Source organism: Mus musculus, chromosome 3 (genome assembly GCF_000001635.26).
Source record: "Mus musculus strain C57BL/6J chromosome 3, GRCm38.p6 C57BL/6J".
Taxonomy (NCBI): domain Eukaryota; kingdom Metazoa; phylum Chordata; class Mammalia; order Rodentia; family Muridae; genus Mus; species Mus musculus.
In genome coordinates, this window is record NC_000069.6 from 146,144,999 (window position 1) to 146,167,450 (window position 22,452).

The window sequence follows — 22,452 nt, forward strand, 5'->3', positions numbered from 1 at the left end:
GACAAGTAGGAGAAAATACTTGGAAAAAAAACAAGCTAATGAAAGCAAATATAATATACACATAACTCAAAATTCAACAGTAAGGAAACAAACTGCTCTTTTAAAGTGGATACAGTAACTGGAGAAAGTGCCTTACTAAGGATGACATACAAATGGCAATGATATGAGGCAGATGCTCAACATCACATGTCACCAGGGAACTGCAAATGAAATCAACTCCTGCACACCACTGTCACAGTCAGATTTCAAAACACCGAAAATCCCAAATGGTGGTGAGGGCATGAAGTGAAATGATCTTGTTTATTACTGAGGAGAATTCAAAACGGACTGTAGGTGGTGCCTTACAAGCTATATTTGCATATATTAGTAGTTAGTCCTAGCGCTTCTCAGCACTTATCCAAAGGATTTGGACACATGCCCACATTAAACGACAAACAAAAATAGTGGTCACACAGATGCTTAAAGGAGCCCTCTTCAAAATTTACAAGTGCAAGCAACCAAGGTGCTCTTGGAGTGAGTGGATCAATGCCTGTGGTATGTCCATTCAAGAGGACATTATCAGCGCTAAAAGGTAGTGAGTTAGCAGGTTATGAAGGGACATGGAAGAAGCTTAATTGGGTACCGTGAAGCAAAAGAAGTCACTGTGAAGATGCTACACACGGTAGCATTTCAACTGTATGGTGTTCTGGAAAAGGTAAAAGCAGAGACAAAAGAAAAACCTGCAATTCCTAAAGGCTACAGTAGGTGGGGAGGTCGTGGAAGGCACACAGAGGGCTATCAGGCCGAATGTTCAGTCAGTTCCAGCTGCTATAACACAGTAGTAATGATTCAGTATTTTAAACCAAGCAGTAAATGGTTATTTTTCACAGTTCTGGGAGATAGAAGGTTCTCAAAGTTGAGGCACTGGCAGTGAAGCTGCCAGGTGCCAAGTGAGAGCGTGCGTTCCGTTTTGCAGTTCAGCGGGTGCAGTTCAGACGGGTGACCCTGATGTGGAGGAGGTGGAGAACGTGCGGGAATCCTCCGCGCTTTCTGATCAATTTCACTGTGAACCTGTGTCTGCTCTAAGAAACAAAATCTATTTTAAGAACTTAAAATAACAACATTTCCATAAGCCGAGAAACAGAACCACTCCCATTTCCCTCTTGTCTGTACCTGTTTTCACATCACACATCAGTTGTAACAGAGGCAGTGCCATCTATCAAGCCTAAAGCAACAGAGCGATCCACAAAGCCTAAAGCACTGCCCTTCTCCTAACACAAAGATCACCAAGCCCAGAGTTAAAGGCTACTTTTGCTGAGCTGGATTGCTTTCTGCAGAAAAGCTGAGTCATCCTTCCCTCCTACCATGAGTGAAGTTGAAGCACAGCAGAATTTGATACAGCAGATAAAACCGAGCTGCTGTGAAGGAGACAGAACACCCGTGGCTTTCAAGAGAAAACTTCTTTCCAGAGATCAGAGATGCTCAGGTCACGGAGATTGGTATTGGGTTGATTTTCCACCATCAAAGGGAAGACGTAGACCAAGGAAGACTTAGTTCAGAGATTACAGTGTTTAAAAACAACAAAAGATTAATATATAGAAAGTTCAAAGCTTACTTATTTCATATCATCAAAAAATCAGAAGGACATGAAGCCACACAAATAAAAAGCTCATTTCCCTGTTATTTTACTGTGTTCTGTCTACACAGTGACTTCCCAATAGAGACTACTCTGGACTGCCTATTATAAAATTGTTGCAGGTCTACTACTATCTTGGCTTACATTTTCCAGATGACTTAAAAGAAAAAAAAATCCCCTTTAACATGGTAAATTCATGAAACTGTCGTAAGAAGGAAACCTGCAAGAGAAATCCATGACTGTGATTGGCAAACCTGAAATGTCTGATGCACAGTACAGGGTTGAACAAAACACTCTTGTGTCGTTGGAAAGCTAAGACACAAGCCTTGAAGCACACACAGGTGGGTAGAGCAAAAGCTTGTGATTGAAACACCCAACACACAGAACAAAGCAATGTCTAGTGCTACCCAGTGACACATGAACCTGGATCCTCACTGGAAACAAGAGACTCTAGTGAACTAACCTCTGAGTGTTTTAACAGGGTGCCAGGAAACCGTAATTCATGTCTCCCGGTGTGCGCGATAGCCCAAACTTTCAGCCGTCTGATTCCAACGATTGTCCATCTTTTTTTTTTCCTCACCTCTTCTCTATCCACAGCTCCTTCCTACATTTAGGTGGTCGTTTTGGGGCCCTTTCTACTTTAAGGGCAGCATATGTGGCGCCTGCGTGAGAAGCGTTTTCCTGGGGGATGGGGGATGGGGACGGAAGGAGGCGCACTGTACTGCCTGGTCTCAGCGAGGCAGCTTGGGAGCCAGTGGGTGCCCATGAGGATTGATACCCAAGACCCTCCTTTAGGAAGCTTCTCCTCTATGCTACTCTCTGAGAATTTACAGGGCTGGAGAGATGGTTAAGTCCTGTTCCCATCGTCCACATTAGAAGGACTCAAGACTCCCTGCAACTCTTGATCCAGGGGATCCAACATCCCCTCCTGGTCCATCCAGACACCTGCACTCAGGTATACATTCTCACACATAGACACACCGGCATTATACATGTAACTAAAAATAAAATAAAGCCCCCTTAAAAAAAAGATTTTGCTTTCTGGTTATATATCTACATTTACTTTTATTAAAATTTGAGACTGTGTGGTGTTGTGCAGGTCAGACTGGCCTGTACTTACGTTGTGATCCAAGCTCTTCTCCAACTCACTGCGATCCCCCTGACTCAGCCTCCAAAATGCCAGGACCATAGTGCACCACACCCAAGCTTATTTTAAATAGATCTCAAATATACTTATTTGAGATACAAGTTTCATTAGTAACAGCTATTTAGATAAATGTATCTTTAAATTTTATTTAGAGTTTTTAATTAAAATATAATAACATTACTTTTCCCTTTCTTGTTGCTTCTCCAACCCCTCCTGTGTCTCTCTCACTCCCTCTCAAGTAGGTGACCTTTTGATTATTATATATCTTGTTGAGTACACTTTAGTATGGCTTTTGTATATAGGATTTCAGGGCTGACCACTTGACATTGGATATTGGATACATCTGCACTGACTGCTCAGGGGATGCCTTGGAAGAGGGGACAGAATGCTAAACATCAGTTATGAGACCCCCATCTCCTAGAAATGACAGGGACCTCATACCTAGATAAATGTATCTTTTACAACTACCTAGGAAAAGACATATTTTCTCCACCGGTGAGACTGTTTCTAGATTGTCACAGGTGGGAATCTGTTTAGAGAAACATTTGCCAATGAAGAAAGTTACTGGACACCAGCAACTGTTTAATGACCTGTCTTGTCAGTGGGTAGATATAGTAAGAAGAAAGGTTTTGGAGTGTCAGAGACCTAAATAGAAAGAGTTCGTCTGCTAGTGGCTGTTTATGTGACTTGGGAGTAGTAACAAATGTCTGTGAACACATACACTCTCTCTCTCTCTCTCTCTCTCTCTCTCTCTCTCTCTCTCTCTCTCGTGTGTGTGTGTGTGTGTGTGTGTGTGTGTGTGTGTGTGTGTACCCCACACATAGGTATCACTCATGACTTGCAGAGACCAGAGGACTTGCTGGAATGGATTCTCTCTGTCCACCCCATGATTCTGGGGTCAAACCCAGGACTGGCTACACTGGGGGGAGGGGGCAGTGTACAGAATCCTGAGCATGAAGGTACGGTGGGCACTGTGACTTTTCAGACAGACTTTCTCAGACTTTCCATACCCAGTAAGCGTATTTCCTAAAAGAAATTTGGAAAAACAAAAACAAACAAAACTCAAGCATTTTTACCCAGTAGTTTTTGGAAAGTGACTTTTTAAAACAGAGTAGATTTGGAAGGGTGGGGGTGGGGCAGAATATTCCTCAACACCAACAGCCCTTGTGAGGTGCAGACAGGAGGACCAGGTTCAAGGCCAGCGTCAGCTTCATAGCAAGTTGGAGGCCAGTCTCAGTTATATGAGGTTGTCTCAAAAAGCAAAAAACAAAACAAAACAAAAAACAAAAACCTTACACAAAGGGTCCAAAAGGCTCTGTCCAGCTCTTTCTACATAATCCTCTACAAACTGTCCTTTGCCCTAGCTAAACATGGGGACCTTTCGAACACTTCCTAACGCACATAGCCTGGAAACTTAGGGGTTTAGTTAGCTCCACTGCATGGTGACGACAGGAGCCTCTGAGCCGGTTCTGTCCAAAAGGCCCTGCTAGCTTCAGGTTGGGTACTGTAGCCAGGTTCATAGAAACCAATTGTCTTGAAGCCCCTGCTTTCAGGCAACAAGGGGGAAGGGCATAGAGGCCGCTGGGGTGGGCTACTCTGGGCTACTCAGGGGTCAAGCAGACTGGCTGCAGAAAGCTGACTTGGTGGCTGAGGCTGGGGTCTTGCTTTCCACATGCTTGCCCTGTCATCCTAACTACTTGTTAGGGAGTTATCAGAATAAAGACTCCTTAGTGAAGAAACCCATCCCCACGAACTTATTGATTCCAAGAGGGAGGAGCATCCGGTAGAACTCAGTACCAACACTTTACTTGTCCAAAATCCCAGCGTTGGTAGCACGTGCTTGTTGTAATCTTAGTACTCAGGAGGCTGAGGCCGGAGGATTGCTCTGGTTGCCAGTGTGGGCCACATGGTGAGCTCAAAAGAAATGCAATGAACTTTTGAAGGAGTCAGAGGTCTGGGGGCGGGGGTGGGGTGGTGGGGTGGGGAATGGGGCGGGAGGGAGGAGGTCAGGACGGCCAGGGGGGCGGGGTGGACGACGGGCGGCCTCATAGCAGGCTTTCCGGACGACTTCCCTTTATAAGGGCGTCCACTCCACCTGCATCTCGCAGACACCCGTAGGCGGAGCCGGGTGTGGGGACCGTGGGGACTGAGGGAATTTGGGGTCACGTCATGCCCGGAGACGAGGAGACGCTGGACCTGCCTGCGTGGAACCGCGTCCCGGACCTGACTTGGGGTCCCCACCACAGGTGGGTACTCCCCCAGTGGACCATGTCTGGTGGTCGTCTGGATTCCAGCGTCCCCTCCTGGAATATCTCCCGCCGAGAAGGTGTCCCTGAGCTCACACGTGGACCCCATTCTGCCTCGCGTCCGGGCTCTCCGCTACGTAGCAAAAGTCCTTCGTGACAGCGCCCTGGGTCGCCCAGCGCTGAAGGAAGTCAGCGGCCGAGGGTGGGGACGCGGGGGGCGTGGCGGGAGGACAGGGCCACGCGTAGCGACCAGGGTGCACACAGCCGCTTTTCCGCAAAGTCCCGGGGCTGAGATCAGAGCGCTGACTGGAAGGGTAAGAGGCTTTGGTCCCCTAAGGCTTTCATTTGGGGGCCACTGAACCTCTGGGCGGGGAATGGGTCTAGCTCCTTCAGTCCCGGGAGCCCTGGAAAGTTCTGAAGGAGGATGGCTGGCCCTGAAACTGACGGTTTTCCCAGGCAAGAGACCCGGAGAGACAGAGAGGGATCAGATGTTTTATGACTTTTGTTTTTTGGTGTGTATGTGTGTGTGTGTGTGTGTGTGTGTGTGTGTGTTTCTTTCCTGGTGACAGGACTCTGAAAAGATCCTGGTTTGCTCTACCTTAGAGTTCTTGCTACCCCGGGCAAACTAATGCTAACTGCTTGCACTCGGTTAAAAATGAGGCTGATTGTTTGCCTTCCGGAACAAACCGACTTTTTCTTAGGTGGGAGGGTTGCGGTGTGGTCAACCCTGGTTTCCCCAGCTCTATGAAAAGGCGTTCAGTGAAGCCAGGTGGCTCTGCCAAGCGGCCTCTCCTGAGTTTGAATGTCTGCAGCAGCGCAATTGAGCCGGGGAGGTGAGGACAAAGTGGCCTTTGGCTCCTGCTTGCTGCTCTTAAAACAAATAGTGGCGGGCTGTTAAAGTTTTCTAAGGGAGCAGGGAGCGGCCTCTCCTTCCTAGCAGGATGTTCTTGAAGCCAGCAAGGAAACTGAGCCATAGGGAAGTTAGTCTATGATGGCTACCTGAATGGATGCTTTTCTGCAAGGGTGGCATAGACTTCTCAGACCTTCAAAAGACCGGTTTTGAACTATAAAACCATGTTGGTGGGGCTACAGAGGTGTGTTCTTTTCTTTTGTTTTTGTTTTTTTCGAGACAGGGTTTCTCTGTGTAGCCCTGGCTGTCCTGGAACTCACTCTGTAGACCAGGCTGGCCTCGAACTCAGAAATCCCCCTGTCTCTGCCTCCCAAGTGCTGGGATTAAAGGCGCCCGGCCAGAGGTGTTTTCTTGCAAACTCAAAGAACACTGTTGGAGCCAGGTGACAGTACTTGGGACCTGTAATCCCAGTGCACAACAGGCAGGAGACAGGAGGACCCCCCCCCCCCAAAGTTCACTAGCCAGCCAGTCAGCCCTAATTTCAGAGCTCCAGGCCAGTGAGAGACACTGTCTCACAGGAGGTCTGTGTTGTTCCTGAAGATGACACCCACAGTTGTCCCCACATGCACAACACGTGTGCATGCATGTGCACGTACACGAATACACGCGCATCCACGAAAAGAAAACATTGGAGCAACTTTGAGAACGGTGACCAGTTGTGAACGACCCATCAAAATGCCTGCTGTCATGAAACGTGCAAACTATGTCTCTGAAATTAGAGAAGGCTTTTTAAAATAGGCCACATGGCACCTACTCTTCTGTTTTTCCCTGAATGTACGTCCTAAACACTAAGGAGCAGACAACTCTGGTTTATGTGCCCGCTGTCTTTTGGCTTGGAGAAGGCTGTATTCATGGTAGGCGAGATACATAACCTTAAGAGTTATTTTTATTTGACTTTTGTTTTTCATTTGGGGCTTAAATGATTTTTTAATGTGTTCTGTGTCATCTAGAGTGTGCATTGCTAAATGACACAGACTTGCACGTGCACGGAAATGGCTTTTGGAGGCTTGTAGATGTGACATATACCATAGGCAGGTGCACGGCTGTCCAGTACTGGTGGGAAGAGAGGACTGTGGCGTTGTAAAGTGTGGACGGAAGAGAGGTGATGCAGAGGTGGGGGAAATGCCCATGGGTGCAAATTCTGATATTTTATGTACAAGGGGCCAAGGACGCAGCTCTCTCTGGAAATGAGCACCAAGTTTGCACTATCAACAGCTGCTCACGTTGTTCTTGATACTGTCAGCCAACAGCACACACCTGGGGAGGTTTGATGGGTTTCCCAAGTAGAGTATGAATTCTGCTAGGATTTTTGCTCATCTTCCAGGACACATAAATCTCAGGAGACATTCAATGCTTGAACCTTTCCCCTGAGACACCTTTCTCGTTCAGCAAACCTTTCCTACGCCAGGTTCTATGGCCAGGATCTGTCTAAAAACAGGCACCTCTTATGTAACCCCCTAAATGGGGACTTTCACATTCTCTTCTCTTAAGGAGGATGTTTAAAAAAAAATGTAGCAGTGCTGAAGTCTGCCAACAAAGCCAGAAGACTTGGGACACATTTTGAACAAAAACCGAAGTCAGGGATGAATAGATTTAGAGCCAAGCTCTCTGCTCAGTGGCTCCCCTGTCGATGACACGAAACACAAATTAAGACTGTTTTTGAAGCCTAGTGGAAAAAAAAAATCACCACCAACAACCAGGTGGCTTCTTGTGGTTATCGTTTGTGAATAAAAACAGTCGCCAAAGAAAACCAATTTGGCCCTAAGAACTAAGGTGAGCCGTTCTCTTCAGCTGGGGCTTGGCGTTTAACGTCTGAATATCACCTCTGAAGTGGGAAAGCCCTGTGTGCCCCATATGGAGAAAAAGAACTTTGTTTCCAAAAGTTTTTTCTTTTAATTATTATTTATTTTTATTTTGTGTGTAAGTGTGTGTGTGTGTGTGTGTGTGTGTGTGTATGCTGTGTGTGTAAGTGCCCATAGATGCCAGATCGGGGCTTCTTACCCTTGGAGCTAGAGTACCATGTGGTTGTGAGCTGTCTGAAGGGGCTGCCAGACCCCATCCCCAGGGCCTGTAGAACAACAGCAAGCAAGCACTTCTAACCTCAGAACCACTGTTACTGTCTCAGACACTAACAAAAGCACAACACAGCATGGAGCACTCTGTTCAGCATGGAGCACTCTGTTCAGCATGGAGCACGTGTTAATGAGTGTCATTTGCTTCTGCAGTTATTTGCATTTCCCCTCTTTGCGAGGTCTCTTTGGACCATTCTGCTGCAGAACCTCTGTTCTGGTTTGAGTCTCATCCCTGCTCTTTATGCTCCTAGAGGAGAGCCTGCATTGTAGACACAGGGGGTGGGGGGGTCTAATTCCTCTCCTCTCAGATGGCTGGCTTCACCTCTCTTTCAAAAGTTGCTGGGCAGTGGTGGCGCACGCCTTTAATCCTAGCACTTGTGAGGCAGAAGCAGGCAGATTTCTGAGTTCGAGGCCAGCCTGGTCTACAGAGTGAGTTCCAGGACAGCCAGGGCTACACAGAGAAACCCTGTCTCGAAAAAGAAACAAACAAACAAAAAAGTTGCTTTTATTTATTCTTTCTTTGAACTACAGATTTATGATTTCAGCTAAAATTTGATTTCTGCCAGGTAGTAATTTATCAGGCCAAAAGTTCTAGAACATTGTCGTTGATGTCCTAATTCTTGAAGACCTGTTGTTTAAATGATGGACATTTAAAAGGAAATTATATTGTCTATTACAGCTAGAGAGATTTGCTAGAGATTTGCCTGTGGCCCACCAAGAGACTCTGGAACACAATATTGTGACGGCTTGTTGCTAATTAAGGTGAACTAGGCATCTTGACACTTGTAACTAATCTTGCAAGAGAGCTGTCTGCTGGACACTGGAATCAGCTACCCGTTGAAAATTTAGGAAAGAGAAGGACAGTCAGTCAGGGCACACCATCACTGCAGCCAGCACTCGAGGCTGCTCAGCTTTCAGAGCCTGTAGCGCTGACAAGAGGCAACCCCCCCCCCCCCCCCCGCTTCCTGTGGGCCCCAGGGGACCAGTGTGGCTTGCTGAGAATAAGCACTTTGGACACATGTGGCTCTACTTCTGATTCCCGGCAGTCTTAGGCAACAGGGAGGGCAGGGATGGCTTCATAGGAAGTCAGTGACACAGCTGTCTTCAGGGAAATTCCTGAAAATTCTTCGTGCTCATCTTTTGCGAGAGCACTAAGGGTACCTACCGAGAAGCCCTTCAGTCTTTTTCCAGGGCTCTTCCTGGGATCGGAGTGACCACGTGGTTTGTCTTTTTCAGAAATATACTGAGAAGGGACCCAGAGAACCACAGTTAACTTCTCTTAGAAGACTAGGAATCCATGTCTAATCTAATTTCACAAGGAAATTAGATCATAGTAAGAAATGGAGTGAAAAATTGGTGGGAGTTCTCAGGAGGCAGCCAAAGTCTTCATGTGCTGGACTGGCTGTCTGACACTCATCCGGGCCCACGTGGCCACTGCTGTGGGAACCCTGCTTTGCCCTTTCAGACTTACCTTCCCTAGGTCTGTCCTCTCACCCAGTACACATGAAATCTGGGCAAGGCAGTGCCTCGTTCCCTGATATACATCAGATGCCTTTATTTTAACTTGTGATAATTGGTTCCTTGATCATACAAATGCTCATAGATAATGGACAGATAGAGTTTTAATTCTCACATTTCTCCCAATCGAGCGTCCCCTGTCTTTGATAAACAAGGGCTAGGTTGGATTTCTGACAACCTGACTGTACAGGATGTTAGCAGCTAATGTCCATTTGCTTTTCAGACTCTTTGCCTGTAGCTGTATTGAGCTGTCTTTTTCTCATAGTTTTGCTTGTGAGCCTAGCTTTTAATAGCTGAGCCATCTCTCCAGTCTGCAGTCTGAGCTGTCTTTTTCTTATTAATAGTTTGGGCTATTAGTAACCCAGTACCTCGTGCAGACCTTCTCTGAGCCTGCCTTTTGACTCTGCTTGTGTGTGTTAGTGTCTGCATGTGTGTGGGAGTGTGTGTGTGTGTGTGTGTGTGTGCACATGTGTGTATAATCCTGCTGTGAACATCAGGTGTCTTCCTGAGCTGCTCTATAATTTTTACTTATTGAGGCAGAGTCTCTCATTAAATTAATTTTTAATTACAAATTAAAACCAGTTCTATTTCGTGCGTCTGGTTATCCAGCTTGCCCCTGATCCCCTACTTCTGCTTCCAGAGAGCTGGGATTACCGATGCTTCTCATACCTGCCTGACTTTTGTGAAATTCTGGGAATATATATATGTGTGTGTATATATGTGTGTATGTATGTATATAGTCATTCTATATATATAGTATCATTATATATATATGTATATATATATATGAACCATTTCTCTCTATAGTGTCATTCTGTATATTTAGTGTCATATATATATATATATATATATATATATATATATATATATGACACTAAATATATGAATCATCTATCTATCTAGATGGCTCATCTACTGATTTTATATTTTTAATGCACTTAATTTTTTCTCTATTTTTGTATTTCATTTCTGGAAGGATTCTTTGGCCCAAAGAACAAGCCACAGTGGTAATAATTTATTAAGTTGATTCCATTAAAAAAAAAAGCAGGACCCAATGAATAGAATAAAGAAGCACTCCTACCAGCAAGTCAGGCACCTAACTACCTAGAACCTTCTAATCATAATCTAAGCATGACTTTATTATCCTGCTCGGTTCATTTAACTTTTCGACTTTCTAGTGTTACGTCACTAGCACTACTGTTGCTGTGATTTGATTTTCAAGGACACCAACTGAGGAAAAGTTTATATAGCCAGAGTGGTTGCCTCATGCATTGATTCATTTCATTTCTTCCAAGTGATAGTCAGTGAATACCTACTGTGTGTCGGGTAGTCTGATGTGTGTTGTCAGATACAGTGGAGTGGGGCTTGAAGAAGCTCTCATAGGAAAACTAGTTGTGATATTGAGTCCGAGGAGGTTAAAGGCATATAATAAAAACCAGAAAGGCCACATGCACTGAGCACAAGTAGCAAAGCCACTCTAGCTGTAATCTTGGCCATTAGGGAGGCTGAGACAGGAGGAGCTCTACTTGGAGACCTGCCTGGTAACAGGGTAAGTTTAAGGCTAGTGTGGGCTACATAGTGAGACCCTATGTAGGAATAAAAAGTAAAAAGACAGTTTCGATTACAGCCTAGAGGGAGAGCTCTTGCTTACCGTGTTTAAGGTTCAAGGTCCAGAACCCAGTCCTGCAAGGAAAAAACCCAAAGGCCAGTCTCAAAAAGGTGGCATGTGAGCCAGGGAAGGGCAAGAAGGACCCAGATATGCAAAGAGCTCAGATATAGCAAGTGTAAACCCCCAGGCTTGGGGGAATGTTCCAGGGCCAGAGTGACTCTGTAGTGAGGAAGCAGAGTGGGGCGTGGGGAGAAGTGAGCTGGAGTCTTGTGAGCAAGGCCAGGAAGTGGTAGGAGGTCCGTGCTAGTTCTGAGCCGAGGAGAAAGTCCAGGAGGGGTTTGCAGCTGGAAAGTAAACGAAATGCGTGTCATCACTTTAAAGGTGACTGAGTCCTCTGAAGTGCTTCCCTTTAGCTGAGATGTAGGACCCTGGGAAGCCACCCCTTTCATCGGGTGAGAGAGAATGGCTTGGAGCAGGGAGGCTGCAGTAGGAGCAGAGCTAAGCTGAGGGGAGACTTGCCAGACTGTTCCCAGAGTGATGCTTCTCAGCGGTATCACCTCTAACTGACACCCTGGCTCCTGCTTCATACCTCCAATTAGGCCATGTCCAGGGCCTAGGCTGGCTCTCCAATGGAGCCAGCAAGGAACCACAGAACTGCCAGGATGAGTGTCACAGGTGGCTGCACTGAGGAGGCCAGAGGCAGGTGGAGGAATACGGGCAGGTTCTTCTAGACACATGGGTGGAATTTCCAAAATGACAGGGTGATGGAAGCTAAGGGGGCGGGGGAGAGGTGGGGGGGGGGAGGAGAGAGTTAGGGGAGGGAGGGAGAGGTGGGGGAAGAAGCAAGGGAAAGAGAGAAGTGAGAGGAGAAGAGGAAGGAGTCAGGGGGAGGGAGGGAAGCCCCACTAAGTGCAGAGTGTTGAAGGGCACAGGATCAGAGAAGCTCTCTAGAGTAAAGGAGAGGTAACAGAAGAGCCACTACATGCATGCCCTGCCATTTACAAGTCAGATAGAAGAGGAACAGCAAGGAGACTGAGGTAGCCTGGTGTCATGGGAAGGAAGCCAAAAACTGAAATGGTCCAGAAGTTGAGGGAAGGACTGTGCCACCTGCTGCTGCTTAGCCACCAACACAGTGCAGGGGGATCTGCAGGGCATTCACTCCGAGTTTCATGGAGCAAGAGAGCTGGGACCAGTTGTGTGGGGTCTACTTTATGGTGGCTGGCACAGCAACGTCAGGAAAGGAGGTTTTGTTTTGGCCCATGGTTGAGGTTACAGTGCATCATGGCGGGGAAGTCAAGGCAGCAGGAATGTGAGGAAGCCAGCCTCATGGTGTCGCAGTGAGGAAACAGAGACGAATCCTGGTGCTCAGCTCACGGTCTCCATTTTGTTCCGCCTGGGCCCTGAGCCTGGGGAGCAGTGACACCCCACATTTAGAGTGAGTTTTCCCACCTCAATGAACTCCTCACAGGTAGGCTGAGGGTTCTCTCCTGGGTTGTTCTATATCATGTGACCTGTGGTTTCTTTTCTTCTCCTTTTGATTACACAAGAGCATGAAGTCTCCTGGATTCATGCATTCGGTACTTTGTCCAGCTTTCATGTATTTTCCAATGAAGACAATGAACTTCTGCCCTCTGTCCCTGATCATGCTATAGGCCATCAGTTTATTCTATATAGGCCATCAGTTTAAGAAATACTAACTGGATATCAAGAAAACTACAAACTGGGAAGATGAACTTTCAGAAAAATTTCAATAATGTATACATTTAAACGTTTCCTGTGTGATAGATACTTTTGAACCCAAATGACCTTTATTTTTCTCCAAATATTTTTTTAGATATTACTTTTAAATTTGCATGAAATTTGTTTCAAAAAGCTATTGGATCTTGAACATTTATTATGTCAACTAACATTTTCTTCTGTAGTTTCATCATCCAATCAACTGGTCTTACCTCACTGATGCTTTCCTGTATCTGTAGCTTGCATGGCTTCGGGAGGGGGAGCTTTTTCCGAGAGTTAAACGTGTCTTTCTTCCCACTAATCCTTCCCAGTATTAGAAACATTGTAACATCTGGATTTGTTAAGCAACCAGTCTGGAAGTTTACTGTAGTTCAGACCAATCTTGGTGAGTTTCACTTTCGGGCTTGGCTTCTTTTTATTATCTTGGTTCTTCAAAAACCTTGTTGCTTTTCCTGTCTTTTTTTGTGGCTTTGCCTGAGGTGAGTCTCTCTCTCTCTCTCTCTCTCTCTCCCTCTCTCTCTGTATAGATATCTCTCTCTGTATATATATATATATATGAGAGAGAGAGAGGGAGAGAGAGAGAGAGAGAGAGAGAGAGAGAGAGAGAGAGAGAGAGAGTCCTGTGTCTTGTAGATGCTTCTGCTCTACTTCCCTGTAAATGAGACTACAGTGTGCAAACCACAGGTGGCATTTTCCTGTAGATTCTGGGAAATCAGATTCAGTTCCTGCTTATAAGGCAGACACTTTACTAACTGAGCTATAGCTCCCTAGCTCCTTACTAAAGGGTCCTGGGATAATGGAAATACCAGCTACCTTTCTTGAACACTGAGTAGCTAAGGATGCGAAGGAAAGGAGCAGACATTGCTGGATGTCCCTTGCACCTGCTGAACTACAGTGCATGAGCCTCTGACAAGTTTTTTTTGTTTTTTTTTTTGAGACAGGGTTTCAGGGTTTCTCTGTGTATCCCTGGCTGTCCTGGAACTCACTTTGTAGACCAGGCTGGCCTTGAACTCAGAAATCCGCCTGCCTCTGCCTCCCAAGTGCTGGGATTAAAGGCGTGTGCCACCACACCCGGCTTCCTGATAAGTCTTAATTGTACTTCTGTCCTCCACATCTTCAGTGGCCTGAACTCTAAAAGGCACAAAAATGTCTCCAGCAGAAATCGGCTCTCCAGATGTTCACTTGACCAAATGCTTCGTATTTTGACTGCTCTTTATGCAAAAATAAGCTTGGATTCAGACTTTCTTACACAATCTCTCTGTCTCTCTCTGTCTTTTTCTCTCTCTGTCTTTCTGGGGTGTGTGTGTGTGTGTGTGTGTGTGTGTGTATGAAGGCTTCTCCATATGTCAGGATTCTAAGGATCCAGAACCTCTTTTCACATTTATTAAATGAAAAGCTTATTATGAAATATAAGGATGGATCACTTAGCACTTGTCTTAGTCCAAGTTTCATTGCTGTGAAGAGACACCATGACCATGGCAACTCTTATAAAGGCAAACATTTCACTGGGGCTGGCTTTCAGTTTCAGAGATTCAATCCATTATCATCGTGTCAGAAAGCAAGGCAGCATGCAGGCAGACATGGTGCTGGAGGAGCCAAGGCTTCTACACTTTGATCCTAAGGCAGCCAGGAGGGGACTCTCTTCTGCACTAGGCAGAGATTGAACACTAGGAGACCTCAAAGCCTACCTCTCCACCCCACTGCCACTGTGACTCACTTCCTCCAACATGGCCACACCTCCTAATAGTGCCACTTCCTATGGTTCAAGCATATTCAAACCACTACAGAGCTAAAGTGATGTTGGTTGACTAAAGGTATCACTCATACAGGCATCTTCCTGGGGCTCTAAAGCTCCTTTATGAAGATATTCTCAGGTTCTGGGAAGATGATAGTTATTGTAACTCCGTCCTTCCACCTTCCCAGTCAGGTGCCCTTGTAGCATCGGCCTACATATTATGACCAAGATGGGGTTCTCCTTGCTTTCTACACTCCTCACCTTGAAGTCAGGACTTTTGTGCCTGGAATCATGGGTATACTGGGGTTCAGCTCTTGCTCACCTGCTTAATTACGATGCGTTCACAAGTCTTTCCTGATGGAGCTTAAGTATGTGACCTTCAAGGACCCTACTCAGCCCCTTGTCCTGTCCCAAGCACCAGCCCACAGAGTAAGTGCTCATTTAGTCATGAAGTCCAACTAAGGGGCTGCCTGTAGTAGGCTCAAGGCAAACACATATGTAAATTCTTTCTTGAGATAAAGCTCGGACTGGCCTGAGACTCACTATGTAGCTCAGGTTGGCCTAGAAGTCCTTCAAATCCTCTTATCTCAGCTTGTGGAATGCTGAGATTTAGATATGAGTCACAACACACAAATTTATCTTGTGAAATGAGACTCATTTGGTCGCTGATTTCTCATTTTAAAAAGTTATTTGGTTTATTCAAGTTTATCTTATAGGTATTTTACTCATGTTGTATGGCAAGCAAGGCTACTTTGTTTTTCTTTTCGTTTTATTTTTTTTTATGTGTATGGGCGTTTGACCCTCAAGTAATTCTGTGCACCATATGTGTGTAGTGAGTGCCTGCAGAGGCTAGGAGAGGACATTGGATGTGATCCCCTAAGGGCTGAAGACAGGCAGTCGTTAGCACCATATGGATGCTTGGAATTGAACTTGTATCCTCAGGAGGAGCAGTCAGTGCTCTTAACCACTGAGCCGGCCCTCCAGCCTCAACAAGGCTCTTTTCCAAGATGTCCTATTCTGATGTGATGCACGCTGTTTCTGCTGCATTCTAAGCTCTTTCGTTACTTGATTACCACTGGTCTGGGTATGTTTAAAGAGATGCTGGTCATAGCTTACAAGTTACACGTTAGATTGCCCCAAGTTCCTGGAGGCTCATCTCTGTATCCCAGGACACAAAGGGCAGCTCTAGTTTGAAACCTCCAGACTCAAGCAACCCCACTCTTTGAAGTACCCTAGTCACCCAAGTCTGAGACCCACTGTCTGGTTTACCACTAGCATGTCTGGGTCTTGGGTCCGACTGGCCAGCAAGAACAACGCTGCAACAGGATCCTTCTGCACATGTTTATTGGGAGAGCTTGATTGCAGAGGCGAAGAGACCCCAAGCCCAGAACTGGTGCTACTTATATAGGCCTAGGAGAGGCGTGTCTCACATCCGGATTGGTTATGCATTCTACCTCATTTGCATGTTCCTCATCTGATTGGTTATTCTCTCTCAGTACCTCACAGAACCTCATTAACATACCTCATTTGCATGTCTCACATCTGATTGGTTATTCTCTCTCAGTACCTCACAGAACCTCATTAACATACCTCATTTGCATGTCTCACAACTGATTGGTTATTCTCTCAGTACCTCACAGAACCTCATTATCATGCCCGGGCCAGGCAGTATCTTGGCAAAAAACTTTACTGCATATGTACACATTGGTTGTTTGCCCAAACTTATGCATGGTGGCCAGCAACAGCACATGTGGCTTCCCACATCTGGGGATGGGCTGGCTTTTCCATTTCCTCTTTACTTTGGAAATAGGATATGGAGTCAGTCTGGTCTGCAGGGTAGTCTTAGCAGTGGTTTATCAGCCTACTTCCACAGACAGAAGTGCTTTGGGAAGTCCTGAGCCATAGTTTCTTGGTCCCCTTTCATTAAAGCACCCCCAAAGTCCCAGAGTGTTTGAGTGGCAGTGCATTACTCTAGACATCCGGCAAGACTGCCCCAGGAGCTCTCTGCTGTTAGATGGTCTGCCAGGTCTTCACAGGCATTTCCCTATCCACCTTCGAGTAGCAAGTAACATTGATTTCACGTGGGGAGTGTTTTCTCAACCTCTTTCCCTCATCTTTTTTTTCCATTCATTTTTCTTTCTCCTCTTCCCTTCCTGTCTTCCTTCTTCCTCCTCCTCTCTTCATTTTTGGCAGGAGGATTCTAGCTAACCTAGAATCTTAGAAGAAAAAAAATTAAATAATAGCAAACTTATCAAATTAGAAGCAGAAAACCAGGACCCGCAAGACGGCTTAGTAGGTAATGGCAGTTGCTGTGGAGGCCTGGCTCAATCCCACATAAAGGTGGAGGAGAGAGCTGGCTTCGTTAAGGTGTCCTCCAGCTTCCACGGACACCACGATGTTTATGTCCCACACCATCATACCTTTCTGAGCTTCTTCTAAAGTTGTTAATCAAGGCAGATAACACAGATTATAAGATAGACAGGATGCTGTTTAAATAGACTCTATAAGGAGATTTACAAGAATAACCCCCAGTCCCAAAAGCATCCGAAGGAATCTGTTACTTGAACAATTTTCCTGTGCAGAGTACGTACTCGTTTAAAGGATATAAGACTCCAAGACCCAAGCTTGAGACGGATAGCTTCTGAGAGGGTTGGAAGAAGGCATGTTGGTGACTTTTTTTTCTGGATCCTCTGACTTTCTGGACTAGCTCCAGCGGGAAGCTCCTTGCCCTGTGGTGGTGAGTCCCGCCTCTGGAGGCTCCTCCCACTGTGGTGGTGAGTCCAGTCCCTGGAAGCTCCTCCCCCTGTGGTGGTGAGTCCTGCCCCTGGAGGCTCCTCCCCCTTTGAGGGTGAGATTCCCTCCAGGAACACCACAGCCCATGCTTCTCATCTATGATCTCTGATCTTTGTTGACTTTGTCCCAACAGTAACCATTTATCACACTAGCCCCATTGTGAGCACGCTGATTACACCACTGTTCAATCTGTACATTATTCTGTTATGCTGTATGTATAGTTCAGATCAGTTTGTGCTATGCATGTTGTATGTTATATTATTATTAAAATTCTTCTTTTTAGGTTTTAGGCAATATAAAATAGGAGCATTAATAATTTCTTTACTCCTTGAATGCTTTGTACTCATTTTGGATACTGCATTAAAAAAGGAAACCATGTGTCTCAACAGTTATGGTCTCAGTTATTTGGCCACATCTCATTGGTTGTCTCTGGCCTTAGGGAATCATGTGTCCACCAGGAGTCTGGAGTTGACAAGCAAGTTGATCAAAATCTGGCTGGGCATGAGCAGAGAGCTGCTGTTCTAATTTCCTCAAACCGTTTATATCGTCAAAGCAAATATTTTTTCTTTGACAATTGCATGCACCTATATAATGTGTCCCAATTATACCTATGCCCTGCAGCTCTCTCTTCTGGGGTCTTGTAAGCATTGATATTGATTCATAAATGGAGGATTTACTCCTTCTCAGAGTCATAGAAAGAGATTCTCTAATTCTTCCATAGTTTAATTCCACTGCCCTAGATCAAATGCCAATTATTTCAATCCCAAAGTTCCTGATAGCTTCCCATCATGTTTGCATTGGTATAACACACTCTCACATAGAGAAACGCTCACGTTTCCAGTCTTAGCCTCCCTTTCACCCACACACTTTCTCCTAACTCTTTAGGAACAGGAGGCATTGTACATCAAGATGCAGAAAATGGCAGACAACATTTTGGGTTCTGCTAATAGGCATTTTGAGTGAACTGGGTGGTTAAGTGCAAAGGCAGGCGGCAAAGGAGTGGAAAGCTCTTTTGGATTTCTAGGGCTTCACTGGTCTGAGAGTTTTGTGTCTGTGGAACAAACAGGGTGACGTATATGAACAGGAGGTGCAGGTCAGGAGTTCTGTGAGAAGCAGGCTGTTGCGGGGTATTGAAAACCTGTCTTCTCTGGCAGATCTGCGATGGCGTCTCTCGATTCTGAGGTGAGGGAAGAGTGTCTGAGGGAAGACCTGAAGTTCTACTTCATGAGTCCCTGTGAGAAGTACCGAGCCAGACGTCAGATCCCGTGGAAACTGGGCTTGCAGATATTGAAGATAGTCATGGTAACCACACAGGTAACGCACACCACTACTCTTTCCTCTGCAGTATCCTGTACTTGCTTATTAGTCTGCAAGACTCATACCACTGAAGTTCACGAAACTAAAATCAAACTGCTTCCAGAGGGCAGAGCGCAGGTTGAAGTTCAATTCAGATGATCTGGTTTTGATAAACAGAGGCTACGTCTCCATAAAAACCAGATAAGAGAAGGTTCACACAGAAGGGAGTTTCTAAATTCCCCCATCTCTAATCCATGTGAGGTTCACAGGTGTCAAAGGTGTTCTCAAAAATCCATCAGATCTTATTTAAAATGTTTTTAAAAGTTTCGAACACAGAAATTGCTAAATTCTTCTTTTATTGGTAGCACTGTGCCCAAGGAAGTGCTAACTACTGGGCTTTGTCAAGAGTGCTTGAGCTTTATTTACATTTGGACCTTGATATAAGGTCATACTGCTGATATAAGGTCACATTACCATGGTGGAAGTGGTCATTAGGGCTGTCATTTAGCTGCTGGGCTGTTGCATTGAACTCTTCTGTGGCAACTTCTCTGCAGGTGGTTACATTGGAAACACACATGTCTGGAAAAAAACCAAACAGTACCGACTTGGGGTCTTTGGGTCCACTGGTACACTATCTACTGAAACCATCAATCCAAAAGTGTGTGGATGATTTTTCTGGAGTGTTAATATGAAGGATTTAAAGGACGCCTCCATCTGGACACAAGAGAGCTTCTTCAGTAAGAGCAGTTGCAGCTTTGCTCTGAGTTCGTAAGCGAGCGAGCAGGCTCTTTGAGTTGTGTGGCATGCTGTGCCAGCACATCCAGCGTTAAGAAAAGCCACAGGGCTGGAGAGATGGCACAGAGATTCAGAGCACTGGCTGCTCCTCCAGAGACCCAAGTTCAATTCCCAGCAACCACATGGTGGCTCATAGCCATATATTACTCCAGACCTAGGGAAGTTGATGCTCTCTTCTGGATTCTGTAGGTACCAGGCATGCATGTTGCGTGCAGACATACATTCAGGCAAAACATTCATATACACTAATGGACTAAAACAAAATAAAAATAATTTTAAAAACAAAAGGAAGGAAGGAAGGAAGGAAGGAAGGAAGGAAGGAAGGAAGGAAGGAAGGAAGGGAGGGAGGGAGGAAGGAAGGGGGAGGGAGGAAGGGGGAAGGAGGGAGGGAGGGAGGGAGGGAGGGAGGATGAGAAAAAGGGAAACAGTCACTTCAGAAGCACTAAGACCAGGATCAGGGGCCTGTGTGGTAAGGATGACATTTTTTACACTTTTGCATTCTTGGTTTTCAAATTTTAGTCTTGGTGACCTATAAATTAAGGTCCTCTTTATTATTATTCCTAAAAGGTAAAGAAATGATTTAGTTCACTACTTACCAGTTTTCTAACTTGCTTCAGTTTTGATGATTTAATTTAGTTCTATCACTAAAATTGTAGCTCACATAGGCATAAAAACCAATAGTCTTTAACTAAACTTTCTGAGTCCTGATCCGCTCCATCCCATTGACCCCCTCTTCCAAATGCTACCTACTCAAGCTTTTCCTGGTCTCACAGTTCTTCCTCTAGCGCAGTCTCTTACCTCTGATTCAGATTTGATTGAATTTTTGTTGCAGTGCCTGTGAGCATACACCCGTGGGCACAGTGCCTGTGCAGACCACAGAGGACATCAGATCTCCTGGAGCTGGCATTAAACCTGGTTGAGTTGCCCAGTGTGGGTGCTGTGAACCAAACTCTGGTCCTCTGCAAAAGCAGCAAGTGTTCTTAGCCACTGAGCCCTGTTTCTCTCCACTCCTCTCTCCAGTTTAAACCACAAAGGAGACGTCATTTGCAGGGCACTGAGTTAGAGACACACTGTAGGTACCTTATACTGCTGATAGCTCACAGGTTAGTGCTTGCCGCTACCAGACACAAGGAGGTTTTGATGTGTGCTAGCTCAGTTGATTCTCTCTGCAAACATGTGAAATGGGTTCAGCTAGAATCTCCCTTTCATGGACAAGGAAACTTGAGACCAAAGGGTTCAATAATTTCCTTACAGCCCTTGCATTAGTGCCCCGGGGATCTGGGATCTGAACCCGGGGAGACTGTACTCCTGTCCTCTCCTGCTGTCTTCTCCTGGATATAGGTTCTGTCTTCCAGGTTCACAGGTAGGAAGACTACCTATGTCAGTGACTCTGAAGAGATAAGAGGCATTTAGTCAGGGTTTCAGAACAGGAAGTTTTTTAGGTGTAAAAATACAAAAAAAGCAGATGCTGTGTTCTGCAGCGACTTATGATCTCAGGGAAGCACCTGCAGTCTCTCCCGAGTTTCAATCTTTCCATCACATCGCTCACACCAATCAGACTGCGATCTTGCTTTTCTTGGACACAGCATGTTTTCTCCTACATTGATTTTACAATGACTGCATTTGCCAGACTACATTTAACGAGTGTGTGTGTGTGTGTGTGTGTGTGTGTGTTGGTTCTTGTTCTCAGTAAATCGGGAGATCTAGTTTAGTGGCATGGGGATCATTTTTCTTGCTGTCATTTCCTTTTTGAAAACAAAGTCATCTAGTCAACACCACCTCCCTCCTGCTGCACAGGCAAGCTTGGTTCTGTCAAGGTCTGAGTCTATTATGCCATTTCCCCCTCAGGATCTTCTCTCCTTAGAGAAGTGTTGGCAGTTTTAGCCCATTCACTGGTGATGCTGACCTGCGTGTAAAGAAGTTGATTTGTTCCAGGGACAGGAGGGTCGGGAAACTTTCCTGTTCCTCATCCCAGACAGGGAGGTTCCTGGCAGAGGTCACAAGGCCACCATCTCAGCTCTGTGTTGACGGCTTTAGGTTTCAACAAGACCATGGCTTTAAATATCAACCAAGTGTATGCCCCTCTCCTGATCAGCTCCTCCATTCCCTGCACATACACTTTGTGATCTTTCTGCTTCACTGTGAGCTTGGGAGGGGAGCGTCGACTTTCCCTGTGTGTAGAGTCTGCTGGCAGCATTTGGCAGAGTGTGGCAAGGAGGGCGAGAGAATGAACAGGCCTTCGCGTCAAGCAGATGTGTTCAGACCCTCAGACGCTTTCTAAATGTATATGCCTGAGTCTGTGGCCTGACTTCAGGTTGTACATGTGTACAGTGGTGTTTCATCTGTTTGATGGTGACAGTTGGGAATCCATTCCCTTTCTGATTCTTTGATGCTACGAAAAAAAGAGGGGGAAAGCCCACTTCCTGTTGGAGTTCAGTGTAATGGGGGAGTTAAGTGAAGATGCAACACACACACACACACACACACACACACACACACACACACACTGCCCAGTACTCCCTGATAAATGACTGTTCAGTGCACGATCTCACTCTCACTGTGCCCCAGCATGGAGAAGAACCAGTCTGCACACAATGGCTGAAGAGTTTCATCCAAGGGCCACTGCTCAGGCTGTCGGGAGGGGCTGGCCTCTTCCACATCTCCCAAACAGCCCTGTGTGGGTTCCCTAGTTTATTATTTTAGCTTTCAAAAAACCAGCCTGACTTTCACTGACATCACCTGTAGGTGCCACTGACAACATCACATGTCAGGAGAATTTGGCTTTAGATGGTGTGGCTTTTCAGTACCGGCTGGAATAGACTCAGGTATTTTATCTAACGTTTTTCTTAGAAGCTGTGTTTCTAGTAACTGCTCAGTTATTGGTACTTGAGGGATGTGACCTGGTGACATTTTAAACTTTTTAGGAAGGTGTGGCTTATGTGGCACAATAAAAAGCTTCGGAGCTGGGTGGCTGAGGGA

At 45.8% G+C, this 22,452-nt stretch overlaps 1 protein-coding gene across 8 annotated transcripts in view; it reads left to right on the top strand.

Moving 5' to 3' along the window:
* Positions 1–4,797: 4,797 nt before the first annotated feature.
* Positions 4,798–22,452, top strand: part of Mcoln2 (mucolipin 2) — a 45,719-nt gene continuing 28,064 nt past the window's right edge. For 2 of the 8 annotated variants that reach the window (XR_003954374.1, XR_003954375.1), the window contains exons 1-2: positions 4,798–5,008; positions 18,537–18,696. Coding sequence is in view for 5 of the 8 variants with exons in the window: in XM_011240209.3 (XP_011238511.1) it covers positions 4,932–5,008; positions 18,537–18,696 (237 nt within the window). In the remaining 3 variants the exon portion in view is untranslated. Of the gene's footprint in view, positions 5,009–5,175; positions 5,323–18,536; positions 18,697–22,452 lie in introns of those variants that run through there. The other 6 variants (XR_003954373.1, XM_011240209.3, XM_006501969.4 and 3 more) reach the window with 6 other exon arrangements.